At 40.6% G+C, this 12,835-nt stretch overlaps 3 protein-coding genes across 9 annotated transcripts in view; all 3 read right to left on the minus strand.

Moving 5' to 3' along the window:
* The window catches only part of LOC108096223 (hyalin), a 48,854-nt gene that overhangs the window by 16,361 nt on the left and 19,658 nt on the right, over positions 1-12,835 (minus strand). The gene's annotated exons all lie outside the window — the stretch shown is intronic.
* LOC108096229 (heat shock protein 27) lies at positions 100-865 on the minus strand. Its single transcript, XM_017197623.2, has one exon. The coding sequence runs from the start codon at positions 738-740 to the stop codon at positions 276-278; it is 465 nt and encodes a 154-aa protein (XP_017053112.1). The 5' UTR covers positions 741-865; the 3' UTR covers positions 100-275.
* LOC108096228 lies at positions 6,704-10,823 on the minus strand. The gene has a single exon (XM_017197622.2). It carries the CDS (start codon positions 8,200-8,202, stop codon positions 7,450-7,452), a length of 753 nt encoding a protein of 250 aa, XP_017053111.1. The 5' UTR covers positions 8,203-10,823; the 3' UTR covers positions 6,704-7,449.

Raw genomic sequence — 12,835 nt, forward strand, 5'->3', positions numbered from 1 at the left:
ACTCAAGTATTTAATTTAATTAAATTCAATTTATGTTGACATTTTCGTGACTTGGTTCACATCCGCTCGCACATCCACTTCCAAATAAGACAGTCGGCATTCATTATTAATAAATTAAACTTTTATTTTATTTAACTAAACAACTTTTGGCTTGTTAATTACATAAAGAGTCCAATTCTAGTCTTAGAATTATGTGCATAATTTTGTCGGTCAACTTTTGCTCCAACAGAAAAGAACTAAGAACAAAACACGGAATGGCGATGCTGTAGACTTGGTTAGTTCTTGATGCTTAGATACGCAGGACCCACTTGGCGGACGTACACACTCCGCTCGTTGGTCAAATACGGCGGGCACTTGACGGTGAGTATGCCATCGGATGACAGTTCCGATCGCACGTCATTGGGATAATATCCTCGGGGCAGGACGAACCGCTTGACGATGTGGCGACCGACGAAGGTATCACCGTCCCGTCGCTTCTCGTGTTTGGCCTCCACAATGACCGTATCCCCCGAGGTCTTAACACTAATCTCGTACGGCTTGAACAGGTGAACATCCACATTGGCCTCGAAGCCGTCCTTTCCGACAATAACCCGACTGAGATCGGGCGCGGATCCAACGCGAGACAGTGACCGCTTCCAGTAGGGCAAGTCCCAGTCGTTCAAGTCCCAATCGCGCCACAGCCTCCGGCGGTAATCCCAGTAGTCCCAATCTGTGTTGTTGGTAGCCGGAACCAGAGCCATTTTTAAAAAGGTTTTTGTTTTATTCCCTTAACAGGACGAACAGCAACGCAAGTTCGAGTTTTATATTCACTTATCGCGTTTTCTGGGAGACGTCCACTACCGCTTTCTGCTCTGAGCAAATTAAACATTCCAGCGACAGTAGCCGTCGCTTTTATAGCCACAAGCTTCGCCCAGGGGTTCAGCTCAGCTCAGCTCGGCTAGATTCTAGTCTAGAGCCAATGACAATTGTGACGTTGTAACGACACGGTAAATAAAATCGGGCAAGAATACCTTAGGGCAAGAATCCTATATGTGAAAACTATTATTTTTTATTCCAGTTACCATTTACTTTCAGAAAAGGTTATTATTATAAGTAAAAAGTGAAGGTGAGTTCTTAAAATATTATCTGAATTTAGTTTTTTTACACTCTTCTTTTTCAGTGCAGCAACATTAGTTGCAGTTGCAGTGTAAGCTGGGCGATGTTTTCGATTGTTTATCTCGGCGCATTGGCTTTGTTTTCGCTGTTTTTTCTAACAGGGGGCTGAGCGCTGCTGTGGGTCGAAAATGTGTCTTTGCCGTCAATGGAAGTGCTTCGATCTGAATGTCATTTCCTTGAGGCGCCGTGAAATCTTATGTTGGGTGGCTTCCATTGCAGTTTTGCTTCCGTAGAGGGGTTCTACTGCCAGTAGCCATCCGAGGGTAATAGCTTATATCCAACCAAAACAAGCATGTAAGTGTTTGTGATTTTATTTAAAAGTGATAAGTATTTTGCTTATATACCTGAAGACGTTACTCATTCGAACAAAACAAATTAACTTATATAAATCTTGAAAAAGAAAACCAAACAAACTTATAAACAAGTCAAGCATTTGTTTTCACTTTCCTCCCGGTTTCCCAAAATTGTAAACTGACCTTCTATATTTGTTGATTTTTCGATCTTTCATCAAAAGTTTTTGCTTAATTACGGCACGTTTCCGCTTTTAAATTGAAAAAAAAAATTTAAAGCTTCAGGCACCAAACAAAGCCAAAAAAACAGAGACATTTCTTTAGCGGAAATTCAAACAAAAAATTCTTTTCACTTTTTGACCAAATTTGGCTTTGAACGTTGTGCTTTTTCAATTTAATCCGCTACAAGATACAAATCAGCAGCGATACGTGGATTACAGGAACACAATCTATAGATACAGAAACATAAAAGGGGGATTGAGTTTGTCATGACAAAAGGGCAATTTGTAAAATTTTGAACGAATTTGCACAGCAGATTTGTCGATAAAAGCACCAAAAACATAAACGCATATAAGCGATGAAATGGCGCGACATCAGTGAACATTTATGGGCCTAACCTACCATCCCCACTTTATAAAACTCATGCCCATAACAAAACACAATCATCGATTTCAGTGGGCCAAACCCACCGCCTTAGTAATTGTAATTGTAATTTGTTGTTCTGGCCGGTGATGTTGTTATTGCTGTCGCTGGAATAGATTTTGCGTGTATTTTATAAAATTATAACAAGCTTGGCAGTAATTTAGATGCCATTTAAGCTTGTATTTGTACATAAAGTCATTTGCAATCGGCCGAGTTCAATCGGATTGCGATGAAGCTTAGTCAATCTGAAAATACACTGCTTTTCAGATTGACTAAGCTTAATCGCAATCCGAGATGTCAGGCAAATAGAACCAGGAAAAATATCTCTTTTATGTTTGGCTTCTCCGGGAGAAAAAGTGTAGATAGTGTGTTTTTTTTTATCTGTCCAGCTATAATTAAATTAAATTTTTAACAAACAATATTTAATTTAATTGTAATTTATTTTGTTATAAATAATGCACACCAAGACAAGCGAAAAAACCGAAATTCGATTCATTTAAAAAATTAGGCGAGCTAGGCCTAAATATTTACCAAACCTTATACGTTTTAACTAAAAAATGCAAATTCTAATTTGTGTTGTTAAGTGTAAGACTTGGAAAACTGTTTCATTTGGAAATCAATCGAAGTGCCGCAGCTGTCGCAGCAACAATACATTTGCAATTAAAGCAAAACAATGCAAGCAACTAATTTGTTTAATTTTATGGAAAAGTCCATTGAGAATCAGAATTAATTTCCCTGGCATGTGGGCTGTGCACAACTTTCTTTAGGACCGCTTGTGTGAGGGGTATTATCTAATAGACGACTTTCTATAATCGTTAACATCATTAGCATAGCGGTCTATCCACACCCACTTGAACCTCCACCTCATTTCAATAATAGAGGGATGTGCCTCACTAAATTTAAAAGTAGTTTGCAACAATTCATCGTTTTTTTTTTTTACTTAACATTTACATTTAAACACATCGCATATTCTGAATGTCTTAATATGGTAATTATAATAATAATCCACAAAATATAAAATTTGATCCAGAAAGACTAATTCACTTTTGTAAGCAGCCTATAGGTATGTTAAGAAAATTGAACAACATTTCAAACAAGTTTGAAATAACCATAACATTATGATATCAACTATTTGAAGTAATTCATCTTAAAAGGTATATGAATCAAAGAAAATATTTGGTTTCCATTGGCTCGTAAAATCAATTTACCAACAACGTATTTGTCAAACCATTAAATTAATTTCCACCAATCTGGCTAAAAGTGTGCTATAAAAATAGATAAAAAGCAATCACGGGAAAAGCGGCGTATGCGTACTATTAAACAATGCTCTGCTAAATGGCAAGCAAATTAAGTCTAAGAAATCAATAAGGTGCACAACTCACGTGGCAAATGAAGTCGCCGGGCGGTGAAGTCGAGTGTAACAATAAATGGCCCCCGAGACACTAAACATTCAGCCACAAAAGGGCAACAAGCTGGTGCAGGTGCAGTCGACCTGGCCAACAGGCCACTGCAATGCGACGCCTCTCGAGGGGAAAGGGAAATAATGGGGGAGAAATACAAAGCGCGGACGAAACGAAAGGAAAAGTTCAAGTCGAAGAAAAAGACAGGACAGCGAGGGCCCGGCAGGACTTAAAACTGTAATTGGCCATGCGAAGTGAACACTGCAGGTCGGAGGTTGCAGGTTCCAGGCCCAAAGAATGAGCCCCCAAAAGGCAGCCGCAATAATAGTTGCCACAACAGAACCAACAAACTGGGAAACTTTTCCCAGAGAAAGTCCGACGAAAGAAAAAGACAGTGACCCAAAACGAACCGGATATACTCTAATTGAATTAGTGACTATTTGAAAATATTGTTATTATATTATAGTATATAATACTAAACATTTGAAAACTGACATCATCTGTCGTTACAGATAACTGGCATTGCAATCTGACAAAATTTTAATTCATGTAAATTTTAAATAAAATTCTGTCAGAAAAATGGTTTTTATTTCAATTGGAAGTAAACATTTATCGGATTAAACCAACGAAGTGTGAATCAATCCGGAAAAAGCTGAAACGGTAATTTACCAGAGGAAACAAGTATCAGAGAAACAAGTTTCCCTTTAAATAAATAAAGTATAACAATAATGATTTACTCTACCCTTCTGTTTTACTAATAAACCAAATAATCTTTCCTTCGTACACTGTTAAGTAGTGAACAAAATGTGGTGTAGTCAATTATTCGGTAGTTTTATGCACACGGAATATTAAATGAGGTGGTATTTGCCCGAATGACTCGTTTCCATCCAGATAGCTATCATACCCAGAGGCAACCTTCAACAAAATCCAGAGCTGCAACTACATTTCCTAGCCCGCCCATTATGCCGCCAGTCACGCCCATCGAAGGCGAAGGCTCGCCGTTTTCGTCCTGTCGCTGCACTTGTTTGCATACGAATGAGGGATTTATTTATAGCAGTGCAGGCCAAACTCTACAGGATTGGGGATCGAGGAGGTGAGGCCAGGAGGACAACAAACAACACTTGGCCCGGCCTATTATTCTATTTTTGTTTTGTGCTATTGAACCCAATGGCTTCACAACGCCAAACACCGAAATGGAAAGTGGACATGCTGGGTTGGCACACACTTCCTTTCACTCACTGCCCATCCACCTCGCCCACTGCAGTGTATTTTATATTCCAAGACAAGCTTTATGACGGCACATCCTCGGACGAGATGCACATGGCCTGGGGACACCTTATAGCAGCTCATTCTCGTCCTTATGAGTCACCAAAGGTCAGCACTACAATAAAAAAAACTCACATACTTGCACTTGAAAATTTGTAAATGCCTCCGGACAGTTTTGAGTGTCAGTTGGCGCAAAAAGCGGCAAGACAGAAAATTAATGCAAGTGACAAGAGTTGTGCGAAGGACGCATTATGGCCTTGAATACCCGACTGTCAGGGCCAAAATGTGAGAGGAGTTGTGTCGGCAATAAAACGGCGTTTTGTTATAATTATCAATGTCGAAAACCTCCAAGGGAAAACAAATATTTTGTTTTAGAAAAGTAATTAACAATCCAGAAAATATAAAACTCATCTTTCATTTCATAGATATTTTCCCGTATTTATTTATTGAATTTCAAGTTGAATACGATTTAGCTGAAATCTATTGTATTGGAATGATATGTGTTGAGTGACTTGTTCGTTGATAAAGTATGTAGTTACGAGAGGTTTTCTTTTGCAATGCAAATGATCGTGTTCTGAGGAACGTCTAACTTTCTTTGGTTATGTCGATTAGATGGCTGAAGCCCCAAGTTGGCCTATGTTAAAATGCTTTTCCATCTAGATAAAAGAGCTACTGGCAAAAATCGTTAGTCCAAACTACAGCTATGTAATTTTTATTAACTTTTTCTGTGGCGTATATGTGAATTCGGTTTCGAGCTCTTCGATAATACATTTATCCGAGAGATATGATGCTGACCTTTGAATTTATATTTTATGTTGCCGTAAAGCTATGAGATTTGCGATATATATAGATATATTTCTGTATTTTTGCTTTATGTTTTCTTTCTAAACTCTGAAAAGTGCAAACAGTGTGGCTACATATAGTATACATATATTTATATATAAAATGTTCTTCTTGATTAGATGTAAATACCTTTGAAATATTTTCTTTTCAACATTTAGAATACATTTAGAACACGCAAGAGAATATCTGTCTACAAAACTATAAATATATATATTTATTCTGTTATATTTGTGTTCCAGCGTTTCAGCTGGCTGAAAGCCCCGCCAAACTTTTCCGTTTGCAATTCTGCTACAAAATCTCTTTTACGTTTTACGTTTCCTTTTATTTTTTTTTTTACTAATTTGAAATTGGGACCAAGGTCTTCTGTGTGTTTGTCCTTAGCCGTAGTTTGCTATTGACTTGTTTACAGTCCCCCGAAAAAAGGAAATTGAAAACATGTTTCACTTTTCATAGGGCCCACCCACCGCAGCCCCCTCTCTTTTCCAAACACTTGCCGACATTGTGGAAAAGTTCCCCTAGCTTCACCGAAAATGTTCTTCTTTTTGCCAACATTTTTCAGTAAGCTGGGAAAAAAGGAGAAAACAAAACTTTTCCGTGTTTGTGTGAAAATAAATCATTGCTTTTGGTGTAGTTGGTTTTTGGTTGTGTGTGTGTAAGAAGACCTATTAAATTAGCCCGCAATTTATTTGGCTTAAAACAGCTAACAGCTTTTATAAAATTTGTAGGAGTTTCAAGCTCAACCAATACCAAATCGACGGTCTAAAAATATTAAAATTGGCTTTATAAAAATAAGAATTCAAATGGCAATAGGTCTACAAAATTTTCCCTGAAAGAATTTCAAGTACGTTAAAAACTAATCAACATTAAATGGACTCATAACTATTGCCGAAAGGCTTTGGTTCAACTCGAATTTCCTTTCCTTGACATAATCAAACTTTCCCAGTTTTTATATAATATTCGTATATAAGTTATATCTTTTGCTTGGTATCAAAAAATGGTATAAAAAGTGTTTGCTTAACAAATTCTTGGTATCTTCTTATTTTGGTATAAATCTGTCATTAAAAATTGTGTGTGTTTCATTGCAAAAATTTTTCGGTGTTGCTTGGATAGTTTTTAATTATTTATATTCTATATTTCGAGTAAACAATCTCGTATTTGGTAACACTTTTTTATGCGTTAAGCTTCATTTACCTTTTGGCCTGTAGTTGGTTGCAAATTGTGGTTGAAAAATCTTTGCGGTACTTAAAATAGAAAATGTTTGTTCAACAGGAAACTTGGGAAATCATGGTGATTTAAGGTAAATAACTTTGAAAAACATCGTGAATATGAAAAAAGTTATTGGTTTACAACTAAATGTTAATTTAAAATTTACGTTATGCTGCAAATATAAAATTCCTAAAAAGAAGAGCCCTAAAAGTTGCCCTACTTTTTCCTAATTGCGAATTGCAAAATCTTTTCGATGCATTTCATAAATATTCAAGCCAGAGGTTTTTTCCATGCTAAATCAAATACCATACGCTTCGTCGAAAAACAGCAACCGCATTCTATTCCCTGACCGCGAATCGGAGTCGGATGAGTGGCCTAGTCCTAGCCTAGTAGGCGATCCTGCCCAGACGCGTGGATGGCAGCGAGGCGGGCTCCGAGCTGGGGAGCTCCCCGCATCGCTGGAGCCAACGCCAGGCCTGGCCACAAACCACTCCGACTCCGGCCAACATTCAGAAGCAGTTGCTCCGCCGCTTCGAAGTCGTGGTGTCCGTGTCCGTGGTCGCATTGGTCACCGCTCCACTGGTGGCCGTGGAGCTGATGGTGGAGGTCCTGGCGGACATCGCTGCTGGCAGCAGCCGGGCCGTGTTCTATGTCTTCTTCAGCGGCTGGCCCACGGGCACATTGCCCTTGGGGGTGCGCGACTTCTTCACCAGGAAGCAGGTGAGGAACTCAATGGGCGAGGGTATCTTCTGGAGGCTCTCCTCCGAGCTGGAGCTCGACTTGTGGCTCTCGGAGCGCAGGTTGCTGCACTTCACCTTGCCACTGGCGCCGGGTCCGGTTTCCAGGGCATGGCGATAGTAGTTCTTGCAGCACTTCTTTGACAGGTTGTACATACGCACCGTGCGATCGATGTTCTCGTCGTCCTCCTCCTCGCCGGCCTTGAGATTCAGACCCAGCCCACCCACGCCCACGTCGTGGGAGTGGGAGTTGACCATGCCCAGACCCTTGCGGTTGGTGGCAGTTGTGGTTGCAGTGGCACTCGACGGCTGGGCCGCCGATATCGTTTGGCTGTCCGCTTGAACCGCCAGCTGCTGCGGCAGATCCCCCTGCTCCCTGGGCAGCGGCTCCTCCGCCGGCGGCTCCTCCTCCTCCAGGTTGTTCTGCGAGTCGTCGTAGAACTTGTAGCTGCGGTAGCGAGTGTGCCTGTTGCCCGCCGCCTGGGACCAATCGCGACCCGATCCCGTCCAGTCGGTGCTGGCGGGCAGGGAGAGCTGGATAGTGGGTGTGCGGTAGTACTGCCGATGCGGATGGAAGCCCAGTCCGAAGTCGTCCATGTAGGACTGCGAGTGGATGTTGTCCAGCTCGTCGGCGACACTCAAGAGAAAGGGTAGCGTCGACATTGTTGCGATTACTTCAGAGTTTCTCGCTGTTTTTTTTCAGCACTCCAAACACTCCAAACAGTCCGTTGTTTGCTTTTTGGGACCACCAAAATGTAGGTATCTATGCTCGGTCCGAGGGATTAATCTCCCTTTTTCCGTTCACACTCTCCCAAACCAAACTGCACTTGTTTGCTTATTTACTTTTCTCTATTTCTATTTCCTCGGCTTGTTTGTTTTTTTTTTTCCTCTTTGCAAGTTTTCCCCCGAGCTTTTCACTCCGGCCAACACGACTGCACGGACTCGAAACTGAAACAGAACTGAAGGAAAATGCAATTTCCAACTGGCACACGACGTCGCATTCATGTTCATCGTGATGATGACGGGGAAACTCCTTCGTGAGTGAGAGAAAGCCTTTCTCGGCGCGCTCTCTCCCTCTCCCGCTCTCTCTGTTTTGGTCACGCGCTCAGGAAAACCCGATGCAGTCACTCGATTTGGGTTTATGTTTTGATTTCGCTGCTGCAACGCGGCGTATGCGTGATATTTCTGTTAGGTACCCGAGGCGAAGGCGGCGTATGCGTGATGTTCGCTTGGTGGGTGGCTAGATTGGTAAGGGGTTTTTCCCAGTTCGCGCCTCATTGTATTTAGTTGGAGGTCCTCGCCAGCCGCCTGATTTCCTTTCGGCCTCCAGCGTCTCTGCAGCGTTTTGGATTTCACGTTTTTTTTTTACGATTTTCATGCCTTTTCAAGCGCGTCCCTGGACTGCAGAGCGAAGGACATCGGCGAGCGCGGGGAGGGGGAGGAAAGTACTACGGCCCTGCGGCCCTTTTGTAGGTCTGTGTATCTGTGTGTCACAGTGGGGGCGAAGGGAGGGTTGCGAGGTTGGTGTAGCGCAATAGGAAGGTGGCGAAATCTTAGTGCGCAATAATTCATTTTTTGGCACTACTGTGAGCTGCGAAGGCTGCGTGTTTGGAAATTGCCAGCTAAATCAATTTAATTTTCGCTCGTTAAGACCTCATCAAAGGGAGGGAACAAAGTGTTGGCAATAAGCGTTATTTCGATAAACTAGAACATTCTGGTAAAAGGAACGTTTTTGCTAGGTTATGGTAGTACATCTATTAAGTCATATGAATTTAAATATTTCTAGCGAAGAAATAACACTTTTTACTTAGCCCAACAACTTTTTCTACACTATATTAACAGCATTAAAATTGGATAATTCACACGATGATTATCGGTAGGCCAAAGTTCTGTATCAACTCTGTTCACTTTTCACTTACATCTAGGCATCAAGTTCAGTCTATTAGACTGGATTATCCTCACTTCAGATGACTTCATACGAAACCTTGCTTATTCATGAGCACAATCAAGTGAAATCGAGAGATGAAATGGAAAACATGATTTTCCAGCCCCAAAGTGACTTGGGCGAAAGGACATCAACAGAAGACCAGAAGCGGGAAACCCAGTAACTGCAGCACAGGACTCACACAAGAAATGAGGAACACATATGGGCAGATATCCAGTTGGGTGTCCTGTCTGGCAGTTAGAGACACTTAAGCCTGCGGTGAGCGGCTGTCGTTCGTCCTTTGAGCCACTTATTGAGAGCAATAGACAGCGAGAGAACGAACGAGCGGAGAGGAGTGGAAAGGAGAGGGGAGGAGAGGGGAAGGACAGCAGCGACCCAGCTGGAAAAGGAGGTGCAGGGCATAAATCTTTTAGCACTTTATTTGACACACTTTCAGGCCGGAAAGCAGACGGAAAGTCGGGCGGACATATAGCCGGAGAGACAGATAGACAGACGACCCAAGGGCCAGGATGGAACGTCACATGCTCATCAATCGGTCGCTCACATTTGCAACAATGCAGAGTGATGTCCGTGCACCTTGGAGAGATACTACACTAAGAAAAAAAATTAAATACTGTCTCAGAAAACATTACTTATAGAAAACATTGAATATAAATAATATCCATTATCTTTGTTATTCTTAACAGTTTTTTATTTTAACATTTATAATAAGATTTTCACATTCTTAATAACAGATTACAAAAACAGACGAATGAAAGGGGATTCAATTGAAGGTTTTGTTTATAAATAACTTAGATTTTATAGCTACTTTACCCCTCTGGTTACACAAAAGATCTTGCAAGAAATTCTTGTGGTAAAACTGAGTGCACTTGCACTTAAGTTCGTTTACACTTTTTTCTCGCAGTGCACTGGGGTTCAGAGACTGGCAGACGATGACAGTTGACGATAAGCGGTCGAGTGGCTGAATCCTTGTGTGCTCTGCACCCCTTCCCACTGTATACCCCCTTTGCTAAGCTCCTCGAATGTTGTGACTGCCTTTGGTTTGTTGTTGGCCAAACAAACACTGCCGAGCAAAAGGCGAGGAGAGAGCGGAGAAAGAGCAAAGAGAATCAGAAGAACCTTCTTCACGTTGGCCTCATTTGACTGTAGCCTTTTCCCTTGCTTAATCCATTTAATTGCATTTTTTTCGTACTTTCTGCTGCGGCAGTTAAGCTTCCCCCTTTTGTTCTGGCGCATTCCAGTGTTCACGGGGCGTATTTGGAACGTGAGAACGAATTACGCATACGCCCCAGTAACCCACACATCGGGGCATTCAAATATTCATTTGCAATTTGGTGGCTAATGAAAATTCGTTAGAAATGCATTCCGAAAACCACCCAACACACCCAACATGTCCTTGTGCCACTTTTAATCCAACTCTTCCGACTGAGCGACCGTCTGACGTTTCGTATCAAATTATCTATAAATTGCGATTGCCTAGGCACGCCATCAATGCAAAGGAAAATCCACAGACGGAAATGGAGGAGGAGATGGGTGTGGATAAATCCAGTTCGTGTTCGCTGATTGTTCCTTTTTGCCTTATATTGTCGTGTGAAGTTTTTCATATCATTCCATTGAACATTTGCACGAATAGCTAGTGATGGGAAAGGTCTATTAAGCTGTGCCCCAACTTAAGCTTACAAACTAAGCAGTTACAAATTTAACAGTTTAAAATTGGCTTGGAAGTAAATAAAACCATTCTACTTTTCGTGTATTCAATATATTTATATTTGTAATTAAAAACTAAAAGACCTACTTCCACCACTGCATAAAACATTTACCCAAACACTAGTGCAATCAATTTGCCAATGGGAAAATAAACAAGCAAAATACGCAAAAATAGAGAAAAAGAACGTAAAACTGCCTACTGCCAAGTCTTGCCATTTGCCCGAGATTTGAATTTAATTTTGAGGTCAGACAAAGGCAAAGAGTTTTGGGCCGACGGAGGTTGTTTGTGCCTCAAGTGTTGCCTGCATAAAAAAATGCAATAAATATTTAAATTACTATATCCACATGCTGCACGCAAATGGAGAACGAATCCACAAGAGGCTTTACAGAGGAGTGGGAAAGCTCTCGAAAAAGTAGGCTAAATTTGGATCGCACTACAAAATAATTAAAAGAAATGTTGCAAAGAAATTGAAATGAGTGTCGAGTGTCGAAGTCAGAAAAAGTGTAACGGAATTGGCAAGGGACTCGATGTAAGGAAAATAACACGTGATTTTACTCTTGTTACTTTGGCTAAATCTGATAACAAAATGGCATACATTCAAATTAAAACTTGAGTATTAAAACATGCAAATTTCTACACATTTCAAACAAATTTATTGTATCCACGTATCTGTATTTTGTCAATTGCCAAAAACTAACTCGAAATTATTTATCGACGAAAGGAAAGACGGAAAGGCAAAACGAAACGCTTAGGAAGTGTATTTCAATTTTAGTGACCTACTATAAATTATATTTGCCTGGTGTCAGAAATCAATCACCAGGCGAACATGAATGCAAGGAAGTGGCTCTACAATCCAAGCCGTGGTTCGAAACTTGTCTAGTGATCAGCGCCAGGGTTTGAAACTCGGATATATTGAGGATTGTTCCAGCCACCTTCTAGGCATTTCTGGTACTTCTGTTTCAAAAACCTGTCATTTTAGCTTTTAGGTTTTTGAACGAATATTTAATTTTGGACACCAAGCGAACCTAAAACTGTAGATCGGTTAAGCATTGCAACCCAGTTTCGGCAAATTTACCAAAATACAAATTATGACCTGTTTCATACTTTTCAACAAATACAATATACCCTGCTACTCTACAAGTAACGGGTATAATAACAAAAACCACACCGAAAACTGAATGGGCAACAATCGTGTCAAGTTCAACAAAAGCTTCACCCGCAGTCGAGTCCAATCGCTATTGTTTTTTTGCCTTTGTTGTTGTCTTACAAGTTTTTACATATAAATTTCACGGCACGCACAGCAATCCAAAAACCTGTTAATGCGTTTGTCCAAAAAAATAGTGGTCACCAGAGGAGGTGTTTTGCACCCACGCCAACTTCAAAGAGAAAAGAAGAGCTCTTCAACTTAAGAGTTGAAGAAAAGAGTGCGAATAAGCTTTAAAAATATTAAGGGGTGATGGGGGGTTAAAACTAAAATTTACATTTAAATTAAATTTAATTTAATAAAAAACATAAGCCAAAAATATTTTTTCTTGTTCTTCTTCATCAAAAAATTGCTTTTGTGTATATGTTTAACCCCAAAGGAATTATATAAAAGAATCACCATGTTGACCTTTTAAGACCACGACAATTTATTCAAAGCC

Source organism: Drosophila ficusphila, unplaced genomic scaffold (genome assembly GCF_018152265.1).
Source record: "Drosophila ficusphila isolate 14025-0441.05 unplaced genomic scaffold, ASM1815226v1 contig_106, whole genome shotgun sequence".
Taxonomy (NCBI): Eukaryota; Metazoa; Arthropoda; class Insecta; order Diptera; family Drosophilidae; genus Drosophila; species Drosophila ficusphila.

Excerpts from the sequence above, each read along its gene's own strand:
- LOC108096229 (XM_017197623.2), bottom strand. The coding sequence starts at position 740 with ATGGCTCTGGTTCCGGCTACCAACAACACAGATTGGGACTACTGGGAT.
- LOC108096228 (XM_017197622.2), bottom strand. The coding sequence starts at position 8,202 with ATGTCGACGCTACCCTTTCTCTTGAGTGTCGCCGACGAGCTGGACAAC.